Genomic DNA, 25,581 nt, shown 5'->3' on the forward strand with positions numbered 1-25,581 from the left:
CCCTCATTTTTCACACGTGGTGGGCTAGGACTGAGCCCGGCCTGCCCCGGGACTCACCAGCAGGAATGAGCATCCGCCTCCCACTGAGCTGCCAGCCAGCACAATTAAAAGCTTCAAACTAAATATGAAGGGGCAGCCGGTTCTTTGGAGCCGTTCCCAAAATAACCCCATAGGCATCTGAGAGAAGAACACTTAGAGCCTTGCCCGGACACGTGTCTAAAAAGCTCCAAAAATAGATCCCGCTTCCCCTTTGAAAAATATTGCTGTTCCCAATGCCTCACAGGAACTCAGTTCCTGCTCAGAGAAGCCACAAAATAAGTGAGCAGTCCAGAATTGATCTATGGGCACATCTGGACTAGCAGAGATAGGCCTTACAGGGAAGGCAAAATAAAGATTTTAAACAGCATATGTCAAATCCAGGGACCTTTATTTCTCTGGAATGGAAAGAATTTGCCAGCCTGGACAAAAAATTGCAGGCAGCGATTGTACATTCTTTCATATAAAAAAAGAACACACGCACACAAGAGTTGGCTCCATAAATTTCTGTCATAAGAAACAACTTTGAATTGTACACCAAGCTTTTTACAAAGCATCAATGTTAAGATGGTTTACCGTGTTCTATCACATTCTCGGCCATTTATACAGAATACACCATACCAAACGCTACATCAGCTTAAGACATTTTTAAAAATTAGTATTAAAAAGATACAAAGGCATGTTGGCTTTCATTGGGTTTTTTTTTTTTTTTAATTAAGACATAGGAGTTTTCTTTGCTTGTTTTCCTAAGGAAGATGCTAAAAAAATATAATAACTTAATTCATAAGGACAAGATTGGTTAAAAATCCAGCTTTGCTTGCTTGGCAGCCTTCTGAGCTCGTACCTCTGTTGCTTCCATTAGTATAACAGCACCGCAGGCTCCAGATGTGTCCTGCAGGGTCTCAGTCTGCACTCCAGATCTGTCCATGCTTTCAGTCACTGTTTTTGTTCAGAGAATTCACCAGGGCCAGGAAAAGGAAATATTCTTGGCCAAACACTAAAAGCGATCTTCAGCCAAACAGGGGGTTTCAATCTGGGCCAATTTCGCATGGGTTTAGCCCTTTGTCTTTTGCCTCTTTGTACATCCTTTGGAAGTCTTTAAAACGAGGGGCACAGCCTAACCTGGCTTCCCCAAAGTGCATGCGTCCCGTGAAGAGGAATTCCCCGTCTCCTGGTCTCACCCCACACTCCAGCAGGGTCTTTATTTGTCCTCGCCAGTTCCCGCTTTCCCCTGTGAGCTGAAAGACTTTGCTCTTCTGCCTGTAAAGTTTGTTCACGCCAACATGTATTATGGATTCTTGCTCCTCTTCCTCGTTGGTCACATCTCGAATAGAGCCTCTGATAACTGGAAACAGAGAAAGGATGTAAGAAAGGGCTACCCGCAACCGTTCTGGAGGGGCTGGGTCCAAACTCAGCCCCATGTAACCAGGAAGCTCAAAGGGGAAGAGATTTCCCTACAACAGCCCCGGCTTTGGTGCCTTGTAATTTCTAGGTTCAAGCTTCTATTTGTAACCGCCAGTACGAGCCCAGCAAAGAGCGCTCACTTATTAAATTTAAATACAAAAATAACTGGGGTCAGAGAAATAGCCCAATAAAGAGCTTATAGCAGCAAGACGCATGCTTAGAGCCCTCTGACAACGTACTTTCTGTTCTGCAGCCGTTACCAATATCAGCTAGTATTAATTTCCCCTTCAAAAAGGGAAGCCCGGAGAACTATTTGAACTTTTGATCTTTTGTCAACAGCCCATTTTAGAGCAGCAAGTAAAGGCCTCTCCTAGATGCCCCCAAGAAGTCTTTGACCTCCCACTTCCACTGTGGTTGCTGGGTCATCCGTTGTCCACCCTGGGGAAGTGCTAACTGAGCGCACAGTGTTGAGGTCCTTCACGCCGCGTCCTATAAAACCGTTCTCCTCCCTGTTCCATGCGCATGTCCTCTTTAGGCAGCATTTACTGCTAGTGGAAGTTGCCAAGCATAAGTAGGCATCTAACACTGTTTATGGAGGTTTGGCAGCAAATGCCACAGTCAAGAGAGGCAACAGAAGGGGTGGGGGAAGGAGAAACAACTCACCAAAATCACTAGTGCAGACAGCCAAGAGGACTTCTGTGTCACTGCATGGTCGGCAGGGGGCTGGAGAAAAAGGATCAGAGTTAGCAGGGGACCAGAAGATTAAAATGACAAACAAATAGCTTATATTCAAATTAACCAAAAATTGGTGGGCCAAGGGGCCCAAAGGCCTGACAGACATCAATAGCACTACAAGCAGCTGAGGCTACCCCCAACCCCTGCGAGATTGTTGCAATTAAGTAGGAATATGGATCTCTTTAACCCTCCTGCTGGGATATATTATACAGCAAACACCCCCCACACTCACTGTGCGTAATGCAAAAGATGTTTCGATACGGGGCACATTTGTAGTGTGCTATGCTGTAAATTCAAAGCTCTCAAAAAGGCTTTGAAGCTCATGTGCCTTTTAAACTCTGATGGCAGAGCTTCTTTTCTTACAATTTCTATTAAGCGTTGTTGGGCTCTTTCACGAGCCATTTAGTCTATCACCACATCAAAGATCCAGGAGGTTACAGAGTGGGGGAGGCGGGGCGGGGGGCAACCAGCGCATGTGTTTGAGGGCGTCAAGGCAAAGCGGAAACTCAAGCCTGTATCTGCTAGAGCTCAAGCAGTACAAAGACCATTTCCTGTACTGCTGGAAACATTTGGATATCTGCACTAATCTAATCAATGCAAGAATGTGGCTCTCTTTGTACTCAGCCAGCTCCTTCGGAGGAGAAGGTACCCTAGTCGCAGTACAGATGTTTCTATAATACCCTATTGAGTTCAGGAATTTGCTTGCTATCAGGGTCTGCCCTGCCCAGCGATGCTAATTAAGTCTGGCCGCTCGAGGCTCAGCGCCCACTTCTTTCACTGGGAGCTGCACTTGCCCATCAGTCCGAAAAACGAGAACCTATCAAGCATGCTATTCTGCTCGGATGAATGCTGCCCCCAGCTCCTACAGCAAAGCCCAGCTCATGCTAGAGGCAAGGCTAAGCATTAGAGCTGCAGCTTATTTGATCAAACTGTCCGTGATAAACCCAAAAGTGAAGTTACTCCCACTCAAAAAAAATTTTTTTTGGAATCTTAACATCTGAAAATACTTAATCACCAGATTCCCAAATAACCACACCCTTCCTCTCACCCCCACCCGCTTCCCAGAGAAGTCTATCCATCGCACTAAGAAGCACATTTATACTAGTCTAAACAAAGCTTAGCTGGTTCCTGCGACTTTCGGCTATCAGCCTTCCCCTGTTAGACAGCACAAGCCATTCTTTAACATAAGACACAGCAAATCTCTTATGTTTTCCAAGGTGCCAGAAAGGCAGTGATCCAGAAAGAAGGATTATTGAACCAAATCCACCAGATTTGCTCCAGTCAGATGATTAATACGCAGTGTAACACGCTGTTTAATAGGATTAGAGAGAATGTAAAATGCACATTTCTGGGCAGAGGTATTTGAAGGAATAATTCAAAAAGTTTAAAAAGCTCTAGGAGAAGAGACTAGCAACAGACAAAATAGTTTTGCTAAGGCATCTGATCAACCGGGCATTTCCCTTTAGTCAAGCCCGAATGCCTCTATGGCCTTTAGAAACAAGTCAGCCTTTCCTGCCCTTCTTCCCCCCATACACCATTTCACCTCTCTTTTTTGGAAAAATCAGGAAACTGTATAATATCATGAGAAATACAGAGCCAGCCAAAGCCAGGACATAAATTGGAGCACTACAAGAAAGTCAGTCTAAAGATTTAATTTTTAGACGCAAGAAATTTTGATTAGTAACTAGAACAAATATCCAAGCTTCATCTAATGGAGAAAGTTGTTATTAGCTGCGCGATATCCTACCGGGGAGTCATTTCCTTCATGATACTTATCAAATTCATTTAGGGCATATTCCACTCTTCCACCACCTCCCTTTGCCCAAATGAGGGCCCCAGTTAGATCAACCAAAGGGTGAAAATGGAGGTAACCTGCAAACCTACATGAATTCCACTGAATTTTCATGTGGACAGTCCAAAAGTTAAGTACAACCGTTGGACGTCAATGAAATCCACAATCCTAGACTCTGAATGTCACATATTTTGTTCTGCAAAGATCTAATAATAAAAAGGCACCCCAGCCTTTTTAAGTCTGAGTGAAAACAGTTTTGGTTTAGACCAGACATCTCCGTAGTTCTTCCAACTCAATCAGAAAACCGAAAACACAGCATGACTAAGCCATTTCTGTTCTCAGAAGGAGCGCAATACAAGCACCAGCGTTCAAGATGAAAAACAAAACACTTCCAGCGGCTCCTTCCATTTAAATAAGCTAACACTATGATGCATCAAATGAACAAACGTCCATATATACATGGAATCAAATCATTTTAATTGCGGACTCTAGGCAAAATCCTACATCCTTTTTTAAATGCAAAAGGAAATTAAAAGCACTCAGTATTGCTCACACTGGATCATTGCTTAAAATCTACTTCAGATCCATGCTGACTCACAGCAGTTTGGTGGCATGCAAGCTTATTTAGCAAGCATTTACCAACGCCCACCACGGCAACACCAGCATACGAAGAACAGAAGACTTCTTCTGTGGAACAACTCCCACATCTGCATTCTCAGAGTATCAGATATATCTAGCAAGTGGCAAAAACAAGGTAAGCGAGCACAGATGGAGAGCAACTTGTGAAGGATTACTGCCGAGGTAAATGGACCATTAAAAAGCAAATGACGTTTACTCGCTACATCTGAAGCTTCATTCCTATACAGTCTCATAAAAGAAACAAAATCCAAAGGAGGAGTCAATGCCCACGCTTTGTTTTGAATTACTGCCATAAAAGAATCTGGCTGTTTACGCTGCAAGTTAGTAATTTCAGGTGCAGTTCAGCTCTAACACACTCTGGAGCTTGGGAGGCAGATGCTTTCTCCATCAGTACGCCAAAACGACACACGCTCCTTCAACTATAAAACAGAGAGCATCCTTACTTATATCAAAGTTGAAGGAAACCCATTTCACACACGTGGACAGTGAGGAAGCCCATTTTTGGGGGAAACGCGCAGTTGCTGAATGAGCCCGCTGCGTTGGCGGGAGGGCGCCGTGTGCCCCGCTCGCTGGCAACGTCTCGAGGGTTGCCCAGGCTCTCCCGTCCAAGAGCAAGGCGCGCAGTTCGCAACAACAACGTCAATGTCAGCTGCTCTAATTCCTTTAAACTCGATAAGCCAAAGAGCCTTAATTCATACAGCAGCAGGGGGAAAAAAAAAAAAAAGGGGGGGAAAAAAAAAAGAAAAGAGAAAGGCGACATTTCATTGAAGCCCTCTAAAGCCCAGATGCCTACAACTCAACCACAGCACTTGTGGCACAATGCCTGCATTGTGCACCTCGCCCGCCGACCCTCCTGGGAATGCCTTTGATGGATTTTGACAGAATCCTGACCTGAAGGAACCTGAGGCAGCCCCCTCCCGTCACCCCCCCCAATCCAGGGCCTCCAAAGGCCTCTCTCTTCACCTCCCTGCAGAGGGAGATGTAATTACATCATTCCTCACAAGCGAGCAGTCATGTCCCAGCTGCTTTGAGTGATTTGCCCTCTGAACCTGGTGTTACTGAGGAGGACACGGCGATACTAACAATAGACCGCGCTTGTTGGCCAACCGCTTTGGCCACCACGTTGCGGGTCCTCCCTGCAGGGAGGCAGAAAAGCGCAGGAGGAGAGAGGGATGTGCGCTGAGGAACTGTCATGAGGAAACGCAAGCTGCTGTGAGCTCCAGGAGGTTCCCAACTCAGTCAGCATGAAGGACTGCTACTCTTCTTCCAGTACTGGAGATGGATTTAAGTGCAACTTCAATGCTGCAATTTAGCACGAGGCTCCTCGCTACCTAGAGAGCTGTGGGTAGGCGTACACACAGCTCAGTGCACACACAAACACAGCTCTAGTGCTTTCTCCTTTGGTGCGTGGCGCTGTGTATGCAACCCTTCTATCCCCTGGAAAGGGCAGATGGGGGCTATTTGGAGGGCCAAAGTCATGGTTTAGGAGGACAATTCCCTGCAGGACACACCACGCTAGCTCTGACTATAGACATCGCAGAAACCAGACAAACGGGCCTGATCTTCCTCCGCTTTTCCCTGAAACAGTTGTGTTTCAGCAGATTTTACGCAGGTGCAAACAGCTATGCAAGGGTCCAACTTACCTTCTTACCTTACCCCAGAACCAGCTTTCAACACCTGAGTAAAAAGAATCCCCAGTCTGTCCTGCATTTAGTCTCATAGCTATGAAGACGACTAGACAAACTAGGCTGTGGGTCCTTACGCACCATCTCAAGGCTCCATCTTCTGAGCCAAAACAACCTTCTCCCTCTGCTCTACAGCTCTGGATAGGCTGTGCTGAATTCACAACATCATCGCTCTGAGAGCAGAGACAGGAAGAGAGACACCCTTGAAGCAGAAGTGAAAACGCTTAACACAAAGTAATTGCAGAAAACCACTTTACCGAGGAATACCCTTTGGTTTTATTAAGAAGCTTGCGTGCACGTGTGCAGTATGGTAGAGGTGCGGATAGTGGGGGAGTGCACCTTAGGGCTGGTTTATTTGTGCTTCTAGTTTCCTGTAGTGTATGTCACCCGCACATTATTATTTCTGAATAATCCTTTGAAGAGCAATCAGACCTCTTAAGTATTGAAAGCTATTGGCAAGGTCCTAGTGGAGTTGGAGCATTTTCTGTTAGTCATAGGTTTTAATCGGTTGATTAAAATGACTAGCCCTTTCTTGCCAGCAGCTCAGCAGAAGATGTTCAAATGGGTATCGGTCTTCTCCCACAGCAGGTTAATTTAACCTAAGCCAGTCTGTATTGCAACACCTCAAGCTGTACCTACATGGAGACACAACAGACCTCAGTCTCCAGGATAAAAGCTTCTGGCCTGACACCAGCCTTAGTTCATATGGAACAAAAACAAAAAAACAAAAAAAAACCCCACAGCCTTCAAATTCTTGCAAGCAGGTCTGTAATTGCAACCGTACTGGAAAGGGCATCACAGGATGAGTCTCCTTCCTGGAAAAGCAAAGCATTGACTTCCGAGAGCAGATTATAAAAATAGAGATGTGGTTTCTCCAATGATGGTGCATTTCTCAGTCTTTTTTTTTTTTTTGAGTTCTAAGTAGAAATGACTAAGGCTCAATTGATTACTGGATCTGTGTTTAGGTAGGGGACATGAGTTTATGGACAAACATCATATGAGCAAAGAAAAAAAAAAATCTTGCCCTTATCTTGCTTCCACTAATTAAGTAGCACAATAACCCTTCTAACTGTTTCATCTTAAGTTTGTCCAGACCTCCTTTTTGAAGGAGGTGACCCTTCTGCCATGAAACGAACCTCTCACAGCTCATACCCCGAACAAAAAGACCTGCTACTTTGCAGCGAAGGTGGGCAAGGACTTGATAACTATTCTGGTTTAGCAGGCTTTGGCTACTCATCCCCACTCTAGATACACTTTCAACTCTTCTCACTCCCTCAGAGCTCTTCCTGAGTGAGCCAAAAAATTTCAGCCTCAAAACATGCACAACCCCCACACTGAAACACCACCTAAAACTACATCAAGGCATCTGCATGCCAATGCATCTTAAGTTTAAAATGAACATACTAGCTGTGCGCTCATATCAACAGAGCTGCATCCAGAACACCTGCACTGAACATAATACCTGCAGCCATGCAAATGGAGAAAAACGTGGCCAGATGAAACAGAGCATCTCCACAGCTGGGGTGGAAGTTAATGACACCCAGTCACAACACACAGAGGAGCTCTCTCATCGTTCTTTTGTTTTACAAGGTTTTCCTGTCTTTGGACGGGATAGGATTACACGGCTTTCTGCAAACACTGCAGTTTTCCTAGCATGTCAGTAGGAAAACACCAAGCCAGGGAGCAAACCCAATGGTGGGGCTTGTGCTATTCCCAGCCCCTTGGCTCAATAACCCTCGGACACGGCTTCACAGGGAACATTCTTCTTAGTCCAATACGAGGTTAATGCTGTGAATAACATACTGAGATAGTTTAGTGCTCTTCTGAAGGCAGAAGAATTCATCCTCACCTTTGCTAGAAAGCTGATCTGAACCCCTGTGCTGACGGGAAGAAGGTAGCTGAGAACAATTCCATCACGAAGAAGGATACAAACCTCAGGCTCCCTCCTTCCATAGCCAAAAGACACCCAATATTTGGTACAGGACAAGATAGTGATTCAACAGCTATACCAAAATCCGGCTGCTACAGTGGAGACTCTCCCTGGGCCCCTCAGGGATACTGGCGACCTGACATCTTCAGAAAAGAAAGTGTCACCTCCAGTTGCCTTAACTCACTTCTAACATTCACTTCAACTTGCACAGACGCACACATTTTTCAGAAGTGATTTGAAACAAGACAAGAACAATTTAAACCTGCAAATAAGCTTAATGAAACACAGACTTTTCTACGCTGTGGCATGGATTGTGCCAAGAGAATAGAGTTAATACCACTTCCTTCCTGCAAAGGAAGGATTAAAAAAAGCATGCTCTAAACCTCACCATTAGAGACATGATGACCTCTGCATTCTGAGAAACGTTAAAGCAAGAGACCATAAACCAGAAATTTATCTTTTCACAGAAATGTCTTCCAAGATAGCATTAAAGTCCTAAGTACCAAAGACGACTATTTATGTAAGCAGCTTGAGGAAAAGATGCGGCACTAGGCAAGCTCCGTTTGCAACAGCTTTCAAAATGAAACTTGGCTGAGCCGCTACAGAGCACGCAAGGATCCTCCGGGGTTGCAGAGGCGATGCCTTCTGGCTGTTCCAAGACATTCTAACAAATGAGCTGAAAGGTCAGCTAGCAACACAAACAGCCATTTGTTGAAAAAGAAAAAGCAGAGCAGTTTTTATTTAAGCAGCAGTAGACAGCACTATAGCACACCTCCAGGCCCAGGCATAATTTGTGCCAAGCCAGGAGAAATCCTGAAAAGTGTCATATCTTTGAGCCACCTTTCTGTCAGCCCTGCTCTGGGACGCTTCTTGCTCCGTTGGGAAAAAGTAACGCCCTTTTCAACCACCTTCTCCCTTCCCTTCGCTGCCCCTGCGTGTCCAGCCGGTCTCCATCGCTACCCCGGCCGTCTCCCCCTCGCTCCCGGGCCGCGCTCAAAGGGCAGCGCTGGCCGTCGGGCTCCTCCGCTCCTGCGGCAAACCCCGGCCCAGGGCCTCGCTCAGGTGGGCAGCAACATAACAGTAACGAGAGCAGTGCCAACTCCCGCTTAGCTGTGAACACACCAGTCCTACGCAAATCCTCGCTTACAGTCAAGCCTGCAACGTATCGTGTCCGAAAGGTCTATCGAGCGCACCAAGCCTTCAGTTATGTTCCTTCTGCATGACTCACGCCAGAAAAGGGAGAGCTTAGCAAACAAAAAAAAGTGTCTCTGCAAGCACATTTTCCTGTACAGCAATATAAAGCTATTAAAAAAAAATCTATTTGTTTATCCCACAGAAGATGCCTCTCTCCTTCCTCAAACCTACTGCTGCCTCCGCAGAAGATTAAGGTGCTCGAGTGGATGCAAGACATTGGGCATTTCTCGCTTGCCTCATCCCCTCCTAAAATTCACTCGGAGAAGCTTGCTTTCTTGTTGCAAGGAAAACGTCATACCAGATCTAGGGGAAGATGAAGTAATAAGGAAAGCTGTGATGTCTTGTTTGGTTTTGTCCTTGAGAAGCAGCTAATTAAGAGCACTCAGCGGAGACGGCACGCAACGCTCGCAGAGCAGAGGGTGGAAAAGCAACTGCCTTCAACTCCTGCGCGCTGGGGAAGTTGCGCAGTCAGTCCGGCTCCGGCCCCAGAGCTCCTGACGCGGCGCTGGAGCCAGCACCTACCACCAGGCTGGAAACCCTCCAGGAGCGGAGACCCTTGCTGCCCTCCCCACCGCCTCCTCTTCGGCCCATGAACGCACCCGACGGAGCCAGCGGGATAGAATCAAGTAACAAGTGGCTGGTTAAAGTTAAACCCTGAGAGCGGAGTAATGACAGATCAAAGATTAAGTGAGTCTTAAAACAAAGCAAAGCAGCGCGTTTGCGCTCGCATCCACATGGGCCCTTGCCCTTCCTGCTTCTAGGCATCAGATACTTTTTGTGTGTGGGAGACCTCTGAAGGAACAAGGCCAGTCTTCATTTTTAAATCATTTTTATACGATCAGCCTGTTCTCGAAGAGGGCTGTGTAAGGGCTAAAGGTAACCCAGTGTAATGATATCACTGTTCAGGTAGCCCCACAAAGAGTTACCTAAGCTGTTCCCAGTTGTAACGGGCAAAGCTTTAAGATATATACTTTTTTTTTTTTTTTTTTTAAAAAAACTTACCAGTATACGTTTCTGTTAGAAGATCTTGTTTAGGTCATGCACCTGATCCACGCAGGCCTGGCCTCCCCCCTCCACCTTAAACTTCTTGCATTGGCATATACCCAGCTGAAACTGCTGCGAGCTACCAACAGTTCTGCGGGGGCAGAGGCTCATGCTGCACAAACAGAAGCAATGCTGGAGGTGCTAAGGCAACGGCAAGGCAGGCAAGGCTCCCCGTGCGTATCCTGGTATTAATAATCATTACGCCAAGCTTCTCCCGGTTGCACACCTTCAATCGAGAAAGGGCACAGACCACTGTATTTCTGCCCCTCACTGCAGAGTTGATACCAGTTGCAGGAGGAGTCAACGCCCAAATCCCATATAGGGGTCAGAGGGATGCAGGAAGATACCTGAGGAGGTCAAAAAGCTGGTCACAGAAGCCACACACAAAAAAAAAAATCCTTGAACATCTTTGAATTAGCAGCAGACGTTAATGCTGGATCAAAGCTGGGTATCCTATGACTGTAGCTTTTCTGGCCTAATATTAAGCATCCCAAGGTCAGATTTAACAAATCATTGAACCACAGCTGCGAGTCCAGCATGCCCTCCTGGTATCTGTGCAATATTGCAGCATATATTTTCTGTATATTTTCAGCGTATAATAGATTAAGACTAAAGAGGTTTGCTGCACATCGAGACCCTAACACAGGAAAACTCTCGCCCACGTTGCAGTAGGGTTCCGATTCCTCCGGGAAGGGAAGGGGGCAAGAAGAGGAATGTGATTCCCCCACCCTCCCAACCCCTTCCTTAACTCCAGCCTCAGGAATTAGCAAACTAAACAGTTTTGCAGAGCAAGCACGGAGCATTATTAAAGACTGCCAAGCAACTCGGCTGGATCGCAGATCTGCTTGTGAGACCATCTTCCACGCTACATAAAGGTCAGCGCAAAGCAGAGCCCCAGCTGCCCGGACAATACACCTGACTGCTTATTGGCTTTGACTGCCCACTGAGTTGAGAAATAAGCTAACGGCTTTTCGTGGCTAGTCTAGCAAAAATAAGCTATTTTCTTACACCCTCTCCCCTGCAGCTGTGTATTTATCATCACAGCTCCATTGTTACCTCGACCACTCTCTGCAAAAACGGACTACTGTCCCAGCAACATCAAAGGACCACCAGGGCTAGAGGGACTGCCGTCCAACTCATTTTCCAGGGGAAAAGAGAGCTTAATCTAGGGGCTCCCCTCCCCATTTCATTTTTTTTTTTAGCAGACAGCTTCTTGGTTCAACATTTTTGACCCTACTGAGCCTCATATTCCTGAAAACGTCATCCCTGCTCAATTTGAGAACATGCAAGAAGAGCATGAGTGTTACCAGTGCATGCAAAGCACACATTGAAATCATTTCACCCAGGCAAAAACCCAAAAAACTTTGCTTTCAAACTCCCCCAAGTCAATCATTCACAGCAAATCTGGTCTACTTCAGGCACATGAATAATTAGAAATCCTAGCGCCTCAAAATTAATCCCACTCCAGAGCCTTTTGTAATAGCAGCCAGCCTGATCAGTTTAGATATTGACCCATTACACCCTGTTCAATGAAATCCCCTCAAAAAACTAGCTTCTTAAAATATGCTTTCTAAAATACATATAAGGCTAGAGAATTCTGTTTACTCATTTGTATTTAGTTTTATAGAAAAAGATATGAAAGTTATACTAAGAAAAACCTTCCTGCAGAGAGGGTGAGCCTACAAACAACATTTAGAAAAATAAGGTATCCTAGTGTCAAAACGGTCCCTCATAAGGTCAATAATTGCAGGTGGTGTATTTTGAGCAACTGCGTTAAAGGCTGTTTTCTGGTAAGTTTGCTTAAAACTTGCTGTTGGCCTTTGGGGAAAAAAAAAAAAAGCATGAAAATCAACAGCAAACTTTTTAGCTGTACCGGAAAGCCTACCTTACACGTCTCCCAGACAGCATTAACTCACTCTTAAAGAATAGATCCCATGTGTTGCTTTGCGGCTCATTATGCGTATCACAATTGGATGGAGCAACGCTACATAAATTCTGCTGTTCTGTGCAAATCAAAACAGATTATGCTCCGATTTTTTCCCCCCCATAACACAACTTAATCCCAAGAGGTACAAGAGTTTTATCCGGTGCAGAAAATTGAAAAGAGATATCAGCAAAATCATTTTTCCTCGTACCACGGAGAGGATTAGAATACACACCCCTGACGGCCATTAAAACTGCGGTGTTTGCCCAAAAGATGCCAAGGTGCTCCCCCAGAGCTCTGTGACCACAAAGATCTCGAATGGTTGCCATGACTCAAGCAGAACTTGGGCTAAGCATAAAGGTCGTGGGGACTTTCAGTTTTAAGCGTTTCAAGAGCCTCTTTCCATCACCTCTTGTGCTTACCCTGGCGATAAGCACACAAGGGACCAACCACAATTTCCATATTGCAAATACCTGGGCAGATAGGAGGCATGCCAGCCACAATTTCCTCCTACCTACGAAAAGCAAAGCTGCTTCAGCAAGAAGTGAAAATACCCCACCACATCTTTGCTGCTTTGGACCACAAAGATTAGCAGCACGTTCAACCCTTGCGCAAAACAAAACCAAGTTGGACATTTGGAGCAACCAGAGGGAAGCACGACATTAGGTGCCAAGAGGCTGGGGTGACAACTGCCTTCTGGACGAGATACACAGAGATAAGGCAGATTGGTGCCCCACCTCCGCCAAACCCCAACCCTATGCAAGGAAGGAACCGCAGTTAAAAGAGGTGCTTCAGAAAGCCGTGTGCAAGTAGGAACACTGGCACAGCCCAAACACTTAGGAGCTTTCCTAATTTGCAATCCGAGTTTTCTCAGGCCAGTGAATTAACAGCATACAGGAAATAGCTGGATACCATTCTTAACTGGTTAACTGGAATTTTCCAGTTTTGCTTTGTTTTTCAGACACCCACTTGAGTGCTGTACCTCCTATCTATAAATATGCTCAGCCAGGTACCCGGTATTAATAAAGAAAACTTAGAAAACAGTTACTAGAACCTGCACTAAGTGGGTAGATGCCATCAAGATAAAGGGACATTTTTGTTAAAGTTTGACTTCTTTACCACACAAACACAGGTGGGCAATAAAAGTGCTTTGAATTTAGCTCCTAAGCTCTAACACCCAAATTATAGACCTCCACATGAGCATACAATGGGAAGAGGCAAACTATAGAGCTTATATAAAGCTAGATCCGTAGCTGGGACGTGACATTCCTCAAACACAGACTTTAGGTAGCAAAACAAAGTGGTTTTGGGGGGGCAAGATTTACCTTCCTCTCCAAAAAGTGAGGTCAGACCTGCAGACTCCTGGTTCAGACTAGTTTAGCAGAAGCTGAAGTTCTGAAAAAAAACAAACCACTCTCCACAGACCTCCATACTTTGAACAGAAATTTAACACAAGGAGCTTGCGAGAGCCTACCCACCCGTTCCCCGTGGGAGCAGCAGTCAGCCCCGCTGCCAGGACTGGAAGAGGCCCATGGCTCCACTATAGCAGCAGGTTCCCCAGCTCACATGGGTCATCACATGCAGAAAAGTTTTAGGAGCTATATGGCCAAACAATGCTTTTGCCAAAACCTCCATTTATTTGCCAGTATAAGAGAGATTCAAAGTATTTTATTCCAGCACAAGCAGAAAAGATTAAAATCAACAGTATTCACCAACCTAGATGGGTTCTGCTGCTTCTCAAATGGCTTCTGGCCAAAATGTCACAGTGCCTCAATTCTTCAGTTGGGCAAACACCAAGGCTTCAGAGCCTTACTGAAAACATGAACTGAAGTTAATGGGCCATCAGTGTAAATGGGAATTATATAAGGGTCAAATCCAAAACCTAATCTGAAATCAAAGGTGTTTTCAGTCACCCACCGCTTTGGGCCTCAAGAGGAGAACGAATCCATCAAGATGCCCACATTTCCAAGGCGACCCTTATTGCAGTCAACTGCTGTAGTACCCTCATCTTTGCTGCTGTTCCCAGTTTAAGACACTGCAACCCGCAGCAGCGTGCATTGAGCCAGCCTCAGCTGGAGCATCGGGGAACCCACAGCTGCCACCAGCTGCACCCAAACCGGGGGGTCCTGATGCACGGCGCTGGGCAGCACCGGCCTCGTTTCACTCACCGCGACGCCGTGCAAGGTGGTGGCCCACCATGGAAGACCTCTCTAGCAGGAGAGCACATATCCCTGCAAAACTAGATAGATTTAGGGTTACCTCAGGAGACAAACTCTGATTAGACACTGTTTTCCCATTAGTCAGAAGTACAATTTTCCCCCTAAAATGGTGGGAGGACAGTACCCAGCGAAACAACGTATTTCGCGCTAAAAACCACTCGGCACCAAACATTAATCTGGATTAAAACATTAGCGTACAACACATACTTCCTATGGCTACAGAAACCTTAAAGCCCATGGTGAGTAATGTCGACTCAGAACCAAGAAATGGTTTCCCAAATGTGGGGGTTTAACCCTAGGTGCATGCTGTGTCAGTCTGCCTTCCCGAGAAAAGGGAAAGGCCTATTCTGAACCTATGCATGTTTTCTCCTGAATTATTTGCTAGGCTCTGATTAAGTGGGAAAGAATGACTGTAAACTAATAAAACTTGAGGTTTTCTAATTAAACCACAGGCACCCCGCCAAGCATTGCTGATTTGTTGATGCACCCTGCCATGTCAGGGCTCTGAGGACACAACGGGTCATTAAAGTATTAAACAGATGACTTATACTCTTTAATCAGAGCTGGGATGCCAGGTTAGGGTGAGCAAGCAAACGCAAGGGCAGGGTACAATAATTATCACCAGGAAACAAACACACTGTTTAGGGAAACTCAAGCGAAATTGGTAGTGATTGCTCAAGTAGTTATTGCACAGGGAAAGGAGCACACCAAGCCCCACACCTGCATCTTTCATGATTGACTTCAAAACTTCACTACGGGCTTTTAAAAAAAAAAAAAAAAAAGCGCAATATTTGTGACTTTTAGCCCTTTGCTATGAGACACACTGCAGCATGAACCGAGACCAGGAAGCACATTGGCTTCCTCTGCCCAGCTCTGCCAGTGCATCTCTGCCCCGATCTGCAGCAGCATCTCACGGCTTTCTCAGCTCTTCACACATACTTCCAGCTACACTGAGCTCTGTCAAACTGCAACTAAGAGATGATCAGGCTCGCTTTTCCAGTTTGCAACAGCCAAAAGACCATAAGCCAAATTTGCAAGCAAGGGACAGAATTATTCCTGGACCTTATAGAGCCTTAAATCCAGTTTTCACCTCCTTTAAGGTAAGCATTTGCCTCTGGTTCGAGCCTCTTCTACGATGAAGAGGCCACCAGCGATTTCAGTCAATTGATTGTGAACTTCCTCTCCAAACGAACAGTTCAATAAAGGGCATTTATTTGGAGGTTTCACAGAAAAACTAGAAGCAGCTACAGAAGAACGGAGGTCCAGGAACTACAAAGAGCCCCAAATATATTGCTCTCAAGAAGTCTCACAAGGCAGCTATTTGGCAGTTTCCCCAGACATATAGATATTTATAGGAGAATAAAAGGGCTCATCTGACTGAGGAGTGGAAAGAGCCATGCATGGCATTTTCATCACGTTTTCATCACCCCGCTCTACCCTCCTAGCATCTGGGGTTCCAAAAACCGGCAAGACAGTTAATTTAAAATACAAGAGAGAACCTTAAGTTTGCTCTGAAGGGTCTGCTGGAGAGCTATCAAAAAGCTTCTTCTGTCCAAACAAGACACTTGGAGCATGAAGGAGATAACCTACCACACTGTTTTATAAGACAGCACTGAAATTCCACCAGGGTCTGTTACAGCTGAAAATACAGCAGTCATAGGAAAAGTGATTTAATATGCCTATCAAAGAAGAAGGCTAGAACTGGATTCAGTCCTCAGTTTAACTTCTGAAAAAGTCTCTGAAGAAAATTCCCATCAGCTTTTAAAAATCTCCAAGATTTCTATGTGGAACGAAGAGGACTTAGTTCTGAAAACACAGCCGTTTGTGCTGGGTTGGGATCTTAAGCATGCCAGCAGTGAGCCCTACCGATTTTAACAGAGCTCGAGAGAAACCACATCGATTTGCAAATTAAAAACAGCACTGATGGGCATTATTTCTCACATATTATTTTTACCTGTATGTAAAAACACATTCAACTTAAAAAAAAAAAAAAACAACCCCACTACCAGACCTTTCTTGGCAAGTTTAAGTGACTCACTTATCACCAGCCTACCAATGTCTCACATCTTCACAGCCTACCAAAGAAAGAAGCACCGAATCTGGGAACGTTCTCCAAATAACTGATTAAACAACGTATTTAATGGCTTCTGCAGTGGAATTTCACCACACAGCTGATATGCTGCGCAGCATCTTTGTGGAAACGATCTTGCTGGGAAAAGGCTCTGCAGTAGGTACTCAGCTTCTTTTGCAGTTCTTGCACTGTTTAGAATTAGAGAAATCCACTTAAAATGTAGAACCCTAGATGTCAAACGGCAAGTTGCATACATGGCATGGGCAAAGAAGGCAACTTAAATATTTGCATTTATAGTTTTTTCGTTTAAATGGCAAACACGCCACCTATCAGTTATTGGGGTTACTGCATCAGCCCTCAGCCACCTCCTGCCTCGCTAAGCTAAGAGGCAAACTTAACATCCGAATAAAAAAATGCCACGATTGGATCGGTGTGCCAACATCCGCACACTAGGGGAGCGGACCAACACACAAACGCATAAATCCAGGGTCCTGCTGCGGAAGGGAGCTAGGGGAGGGGAGAGAGGGGGCCGTAAGTTCTGCAATGACTTATGCCAAACTAAAGATTAGAGATGCAATGCCTAGAAAACACAGAGGCAGCTTAATAAGCCACGCCACTGCTCATAAAGTAGTATCTCATTCATAGCATCAGTGCCGCTGGATCTAGACGGCCTGCATACTGCCTCTCTGGCTCAGCACAGCCTTGGTTTTACCCGGGGCAAAGTCATTTCTAATGTGCTCTGAAGACTCTTTCCCCCTTGCTGTGACACTGCCTTCACTCGATACCGTTTCAAAAGAGAAGTCTGGTTGCCACCATGGCCTTCCAACTTAAGTTACCTAAACCTTAAAACCTCACTAGTCATTTGGGACATGCTATCCTGCTGTTCCTCAGGCCATAGTGAAGATCTCCGCTGCTAAGTTTCGGGGATAAAAGCTACCAGCAATCCTGTATAGACAAGCAGCATTAGTCAGGTACAGCCTATCTAAAAATTTTCCATTCCTTCCTGTCAGCCACCATAAAGGCTAGTTATTCTTCTCCCCAAACTGTCTAATTGATTAGCATAATTAGATTACACCCAGAGCAACTGTGCCCAAAAGGTATTTAGCTTGCTATTTAGCATCAGACTTCCCAGGCTTGTAAGCTCTCTTTCAGCTTGGCTGTTCCCCCTTCCTACAAAGTTTTAGCTGCTCTAAAACTCCTCCCCACAAAACTTGCTTCTCATAACGGTTGAGAGAGGAGACAACACCAGCACGACAAAAGCGCTGTCGTGGTGCTGAGGAGCTCGGCCGCGGCACAGTAACGTGCAGCCGGCAGAGCTGAGGAAGGAACACACCGTTTTCCTTGTTAAAAAAAACAAACAATAATTAGGTCAGCAAGTAGCTGTACTTGCAGAGGAGGAAAAAAAAAACAGAGAAAAGGAGTTCCTCCTTGTTTAAATGTTTACTATTCAAAACATGCAGCGGGGTCTTAAAAACTGGTTTAAGAAGTAGTTAGAAAACTGTTAGAGCAGGGCTTGGGAGCCCAGCACACGCTGGAGTTCACTGTAGGGTAAAGGCAGTTCCTGCAGTTCACCCCATGCCTGTCAGGGGAGAATCGCTCACAATGCTGCCCTTAGATCATCTGGAATTCAGCCTATGTTACCAGCTTCCCCCCCCCCAAAAAAAAAAAAAAAAAATCAATCACATGAAATTCAGACCCAACCACTTTCCCACTCACTCACTCTGCCATCTGTTATGGGTCCAGTACAGTACGTGAAAAATATGACCAATATCCCTGAACTCACCAGAAACTGTGTGCAAATCAGACGCCAACCCCTTGTTCATCAATTCGTACTGGAAGCCTGTAATCTTCCTACTAATGTCCTGCTGAGGAGTAGCCTCAACAAACAGGCCCCCCTGATCATAGCTGAAGCAATAGACTTTACTGGGGCTGCGATCTCCGTCTCGGACCAAGAGTTTCAGTTCTCCAGTTTTTTCCAAATAAATATTTGCTCCTGCAGAGTCCTTGAAGGGCTTTATGCAAACAGTCAAATGTTTGTAAGAGGCAGGTGAAGTATTGGGTCGCAGATTGACGATGAGCGCTCCCGTGGGATACATCCACTCGATGGACCCTTCTGAACAGCGGAGGTAGACCTGTTCAACGTCCTTCTTGTGCGACTCGTGAGTTAAGCCACTGGGGGAAAAAAGAAAAGGGAAGTTAGAGAAATGACAGAACTAGTTAAGTGACTGCCATAACCTCAAACCTTCAAAGGGCCACATCAGCAAACGCAGAAAATTTATGACACTATTGAGCATTAGTCCAGCGAGCTCGGCAGTGGTCAGAAGCGCTTGTTCTCTTGCAAGACTGCACCCTTAATATTACGGGACAATTTTAAATTGTCTCCAGAAGAAAAAGCTAAACCACCAGTAACTGACTTCAAAATTAAATAGGATATAAGTACATGATCAAAAGCAATTAAATTACTACAGCCTCAGTTACTGCCCATCAGCAGAGCTGTGGCGAATGACTTGGAGCGCACGAAGAGACGTACGGTTGAACTCCCTTCCCGGTGGCTTAAACCAGCACATTCTCCGGCTTCGCAGATCGGACTCCACCTTTTCCCGAGTACTTTGTTCCTCTTCCAAGTCTATACTCCCAGTGGTTCTGAAACTGGGAAAGATGCCAAGCTCACCCCGTGGACTGGTGCAAAGGGATGCTCTGGATGCTGCTCCCAGCCCCACACGCTCCTGCTAGGCAGGGTAGCAAGCCTGCTGCCCCAACTGGGCAGCTCCGATCTCCAGACTGGGGGGAGCAAGAGGAGAGAAGACACTGCCCTCCCCAGCCAGAGCTGAGGAAGCATTGAATTCTGCTGCTCTCTTTGGCGGACGTCCCACGTTCTCCCATCTCTCCCCAATATGAGGTTTAAATTGAGCTAATAATTTCACTCCTCAGCTTTGATGGGCTAAGAGCAGGCACAGAGCAAAAAGCAAACTCGTAGCCAGTTACTATGGCACCACTGCGACCACACAAGCCACACCACTCCACAGGGTCACCTTCAGTCCCGTGTCCTCACCTGCACAGGGCTGGCACCGTTGCAAAACATTAACACCCTGACAGCCATTTCAAGGACGGGTGATCACAGAGATGGGACAACACTGAGAAGCCAGGGTCAACCGCTAGCCAAAGGGGAACAAACCGCCATGCCTAAGCCGTACAACCGGTAAAATCCCGTGACCACTTTGACCATGGCCTACACTGAGGACAGCTCTAAACAACACTTGCTACACCTCGCTGATACCGGACCCAGCCCCACAGGCTCTTTTACCTAGAGCAACTTAAAGTATGACACCGCATGCTGAACACACTTAAGTTAAAAGAAAGAGTTGTGGGAAGCCTGGTTTATCGGTTAGGGTTTTTAGACCCTTCGTCAAAACCTTTTGGTTCGAGTCCCTGTCCCGTCACAAACCTCTTAGGTGAGTATGAGCAAATCACTTCACCACCAAGCTTGTTTCTCCTCCTCCCACACACTTGGAGTACTTCGTTTCAAAACATAAGCATCTTTTAGTCTGTCCCTACAGAGCACCACCCAGCCTGAGACCCTTTAACTCAGCTCACCAGTCTGCTCTGCAGCACTCCGGACAAGCTTCAAAACATTCCCGTTTACAGAGAGATGAACCAAAACAGGGGGAAAAAAAAATCTAAAATAGATTAAGTGACTTGTCTAAGGTTACACAGGAAATCTGTGGCAAAGACAGAACACATTTCAGTACAGTGCAAGTAATGACATCAAGCTCTGGTTTCTCAGCAGAAACCTCCAAACACCCAATTCCCCACCCCAAAGATATATTCAGGTGCTGAACAGGTTTTAAATCCAAGTCAACATTTAGAAAGTAACAAGAAGTCATGTGTAAAAGAAGAAAAAAAAAAAACCCAAACCAACATATGGTTTGCATTTACTGTTGACGTGACTCATTATTGTGAGTGTCAGTGTGACCCACTTGATAGAGGTTACACGAGGAAGCTCAGGGAAAAAAAAAAAAGGTCATATTTAACAATAATAGTGCCTGCAAACATGTGCTTTTGAATAATCTTGAAAGCCACATCAAGAACCCAGATGAAGAGAAAAGCGGGACAAGTTTTTGACCTCTAGTCTCTTGCCCTCAAATTCAGTAGTACTTGACACGCTCAGGAAACTTAACTTTCAGCGGGATATTTCAAGTTGACTGTAAATCTACATCTGGTCCACAAAATCAGTTTTCACCACAACGTGCGCATGATGCCACTCACGAGAAAACAGAGCCGAAGTCTGTTTGCTTGCAAGCAGCAAATAAGCAATATCAAGGAGCGTGACGAGCTGCATAGGCTTCTCGGGCTTTCTGCTGGCCACTTCCACCCTGCAGCCCCAATGTTTAAACAGAAAGAAGACACCAGGGGCAAAACTCTGAACTCACGCTGCAAAACTGCTGTTGCAAGGGATCCTAACAACACTGAGGCAGTGAACTTCTGCCAGAGGAAAAGCCTTAGCATTCGCTTTGTTCAAACGTTCATGCTGTTAAAACAAAAAACAACAAAAAAAAAAAACAGGGTGGACTCCAAAATTGCCTTCTGAAAGCCAATTAAATCCCACAGGCAAAGAGTGATGCCATTAGACAGACACATCAAGCACAAGTACCTGTGCACGTTAAGCCTTATAATAAAGGATGACTCAAAAGTTGAGCAGATTTCAAAACACATGCTAACATTGCTTAAGAGCAACCACCATCATCTAGTAGAACCTGTCACTTTGCTTTCTGTCAAAATGATATGTCACCACAATGAAAGTTTGCTTAATGTCATGTTTTCATGTTTAATTCTCAGTAGCTAGTCATAAGACACACCATCTCCATACAATAAAGGAGGTTAAAGAGCTTTTTTTTTTTTTTTTAAATAATATATGGCAAGGAGACAGAGCAGCCGTTTTATGGTTACAGTGATGGATAAGCCATCTTTCCTCCCCTTCAACTCTGTGCTGTTTATTGGGACTTACGTCTCAAACAAGTACTACTTCCTCATACCGATCCCTGAGAATATCCTGAATCACTGCACCGGGCTCTCACTGTTCTCCCTTTCCGGTTTCACAAGCAATCCATCTGCGTCCGCCTTGGAAGCGCTAGTGCTGGGACTGTGAAGTAAGCTGCTAGGCTGGAACACGCAACAGGTGCTATGCAAAGAGGAAAAAGATGGCACCGTGCATGCAGGGAGGAATATTCCTTTTCATCTACTTTAGGTATTATTCCAGATGCTCTGAAGAGCCCTAGAAGCACCTCTCTCCCCCCAGGGTCCCCTCAGTGAACATAGGGAACTTCAGCTCCTAATTTGGGGGATCTCATTAAGGATGACTATCTAGAGAGCAACAACAACTTCCCGGCCTATCCACTGCCGCGGAGGGCGAGCGCGACGGATGTGATCAGCCACATCGGAGCGGAATTGCCCCCTGCTACTCTCACAGCAACTTCTTGGGAGAGAGGAAGAAAACAGAGAGGCAAAGGAGCACTTTCCCCAAATTATAGCTGTGCAAGCAGATGGACAGCATGATCCATGCAGCATCACAGTCAACCCATAGCAGACCCAGAGGAAAAGCCATGGTTTCTCGCTCTTACAGCCTGTGTCAAAAGGGCAAGACTACCATTGCCAGCATCTCGTAGAGGACCTGCTGCCCAAAGCATCGAGCGGTCACTGCAACACAAAAAAACTGAAGTTACAGCAAGAGTAATAACCAGATGTATACCACCGTGAAGTTTCTGCTTTCCTCTGGACACGCTTTTCTGGAAGTTCTCTATCAAGCTTTTTACTGAGGTGCTGCTCTAGCCTAGTGAGTGTGCTCCAGCTGCAGGTGTCAAGCTGGGCATTGCATCAGCTTTCCCTGCAAGGGTGAGTGATACTTATAGGAATCCTAGTGAAATTCTTCATCCTAGCGAGGGATGGGAGTCGGGCGCTTCTCCACAAGCTAATGGGGAAAAAAAGTTTATAACCAGCACGTTTTACTTTAAAGATCATTGTTTTTAATAAAGACATGCATATAAAGATGAGAAAGTATCTTCGGGCTTACTACAGGAGGATCACTAGACTCTCAAATCTGCCTGCACATGGCAACCTAGAACTTTTCTGTAGGGGAGAAAAAGATTTAAGTTTTGGCATCCAAGTTCACAGGTTTTTCAGACACTACAGATAAAAAAAACACCACATGACTTCAAAACATTACACATAAAAATACCTTTTGACCCATATAGCCACTAATATCCACACTGAAACACGTAATTAGATGGTATTTATTGGTACATAAAAGTATCTTTTTTTCCTTCTTAAAGAAACTGCTAGTCTTTTAGCACAAAGCAGACGATATTTAATAGCCTGTCAGCATTTCTGACGGCACCTGCTTGCTACTACTAAAGCCAAAGTCAGCCTGGTTTGCTTTATCCTCTCCCAAGATTCACGTCCACCCGAGCTCCGGAACGAACCACGTCACCCAAGTGAAACCAGCCAGACTGAGCTGCACGCAGAAGTCAGCTCTTCCTCTCCCGTGCCTCCACCAGCATCACCCCAGAGCTGCCACTGACAGCCCAGAGCAACAACAGGCGGGTGAGTCCAAGCCTGCGTCACCAGCTCGCCCCAAACCCAGTTACAGGAAGTGATTATTTCACTTTTTTTTTAACCCCTTTCTTCTTCTTTTTTGTCAAGCATTGCCCCCTTAGTCAATACTCAAGGCATCGCTTGTTCCAGCCTTGCTCAGGTGACAAGAAGGTCACTGCTTGCTCTAAGAAAACAGGACACAAACCAAGAACCCAACAAGACAGTATTACAGGGTTTTGTCATCTTTATTAAAAAAAAAAAAACCCACAGTGCAATACCGTGTGGTAAGGCTCGAGTAGATGCTGCTACAACGCTTGGGGATGACATGGCAGGTACCAACGCAGGCTACAGCTTTCGGGGGGGGGGGGGGTTGGTAAAGCAAAACAACACAGTTGGGAGTCTGCCCCCGAACTGACCGGCTCGGTCCGTACGAAATGGACTCACCTCCAAGTGGATTCACTGGGATTAACCACACATGAGTTGTCAAGAGTCCAAAAAAGTTCAGGAAAAAAAGTAAATACCAAGCATCTGTGTTTCAGGCTGTCACAGACAGAAAATTATTATGCTGAAAGTCAGCCCAGCTGTTTCCCCGCTCTGAATTTTCCCTACTCCAAAATATCCTGCTGATCCAAGTTAGTCTAACTTCGATGTTAAAGAAATTCATATTTGACCGCAGTAAGAGCCAAAAACGTCGACTCCGTAAGTAATTACTTTTAAGCTAGCAGAAAGCCTGACCCAGCACCGCTTGCTTGTTCGCAGAGCAGCTTTTTCAAACGACGAGCGGTGGAAGAAGTCACAGACCCAACCGCACACGTTCAACTTATTGCGAGCAATTAAAAAGGAAAGATAATTTGGGGCGATAAGCACCCGAGGAGTGGGGCGGTTTCACAACCGGCGCAGCGGGAGCGAAGCGGCCGCGCCGGCCCCTGCGCCCAGGCATCGGCTTCCCGGCACCGGGAGCGCGAGGGCGGCGGCGCCGGGGGCTCCGGCGCAGCGGGGCGGGCAGCGCCGCCGCCACGGCCGCGCTGCGAGGGGGCAGCCCCGGCGCGGTCCCGCAGGTGCGGCCCGGCGCGCCGGGGACCCCAGCCCGGCCCCGCCGCGGGGAAGGAAGATGGTCGCGGGGAGAAACTTCGCAGCGTGCCGGCGGACATGGCACCGCCCTCCTCCTCCTCCTCCTCCTTCTCTTCCCCAGCCCACCGAGCCCGGCGGCGGCGGAGCCCGCAGCAGACGGCAGGGCAGAGCGGAGCCGCCGCCGCGCAGCCCCGGCCGGGCATCGCCGCGCCCTGCCCCGCTCCGCCTCTCCCTTTTGTTTTCGGTGCCGGCTTCTGCCGGCCGGGGGCCGGGGCAGCTCCGGCGTCCCCGCGGGCTGCGGCTCCCGCCGGCTCTCGCCTTACCTCCCCTTCCAGTTGCACAGGTCGCTGGAGTACTGCGCCGCGGCGCCGCCGCACAGCAGCAGCAGCAGCAGCAGCCCCGGCAGGAGCCCGGCGGCCGGGGCGCCCCGCATGGTGCCGCCGGCGCCGCGGATGCGCTGCGGAGCGATGCGCGGGGGGCTTCGCCTACATGGTGCGCAGCGGGGCGGAGCGGCTACCCCATGCCCGGCTCCGCGCCGCTCCGCCTCGCCTCTGAAGTTTGCACCAGCTCGCTGCGGGCTCCCAGCTGAGGGGCGGGCAGCGGCCCTGCCTCCCCGCGCCGCCTCCTCCTTCCCCTCTTCCCTCCCTCCCGCGCCGAGCGGGGCCGGCACTTGCTGCGCGAGCAAAAGGCGGCGCCGCATCGGCAGCCGCCGCCGCCCCGCGGGCCCGGCCCGGCCCGGCCCAAGCCGCCCCCCCGCGCCCGCTGGCCGGCGCCGTGCTGCGGTGGGTCACCGGCCGCCGGCAGGATGCTCACCCACCCACCCACCCACCCGGGCTGGTTTCCTGGGTGGACGGAGGCGGATAATTCTGCTGGAATCTTCTCGCGTCCCCACTTAGCGCTCCATCGTCTTCCTAAAACTCCCCAGCGCTTAGCGAGCGCTCTGCGTAACTCCTTGGCTTGCTTAACGTCCCTGTTGAGTCCCCAGCTGACTGCGGGTGGTTAACCCTTTGCGGCAGAGACCCTGCTGCAAGACACCAGAGGCAAAGAAATACCTCCCGGGAGCTGAGAAAGCTGCAAGAGGTGAACGAGCCCAAAGCCCGAACTATCTGGGCCAAGATAAAGCCCGGAAAGCCCTAGGGGGGTGGGTGGGTGTGTGGGGAGGGGGTTAAATCCAGCTGCGCCCAGACTGCTCTCTGCTACACCAGGCAGCACACACTCCTCTCGAAGCCACAAGGAGCTGGCTCCTCGT

The 25,581-nt window shown here is 47.2% G+C and overlaps 1 protein-coding gene across 1 annotated transcript; it reads right to left on the reverse strand.

Annotated features, from left to right (window-relative positions):
* Positions 1-410: 410 nt before the first annotated feature.
* Positions 411-24,985, reverse strand: METRNL (meteorin like, glial cell differentiation regulator). The gene is made up of 4 exons (XM_068914152.1): positions 24,656-24,985; positions 18,457-18,845; positions 2,104-2,163; positions 411-1,381 (listed from the first exon to the last, which is right to left on the reverse strand). Exons 1-4 carry the CDS (start codon positions 24,763-24,765, stop codon positions 1,065-1,067), a joined length of 876 nt encoding a protein of 291 aa, XP_068770253.1. The 5' UTR covers positions 24,766-24,985; the 3' UTR covers positions 411-1,064.
* Positions 24,986-25,581: the final 596 nt, after the last annotated feature.

Source organism: Struthio camelus, chromosome 19 (genome assembly GCF_040807025.1).
Source record: "Struthio camelus isolate bStrCam1 chromosome 19, bStrCam1.hap1, whole genome shotgun sequence".
Lineage (NCBI taxonomy): Eukaryota > Metazoa > Chordata > Aves > Struthioniformes > Struthionidae > Struthio > Struthio camelus.

Excerpts from the sequence above, each read along its gene's own strand:
- METRNL (XM_068914152.1), bottom strand. The coding sequence starts at position 24,765 with ATGCGGGGCGCCCCGGCCGCCGGGCTCCTGCCGGGGCTGCTGCTGCTG. Across the intron at positions 18,846-24,655 it reads CTGTGCAACTGGAAGGGGAG|TGGCTTAACTCACGAGTCGC; the intron begins GTAAGGCGAGAG and ends TTTTTCCCCCAG. Across the intron at positions 2,164-18,456 it reads TGATTTGCACACAGTTTCTG|CCCCCTGCCGACCATGCAGT; the intron begins GTGAGTTCAGGG and ends CTTTTTCTCCAG.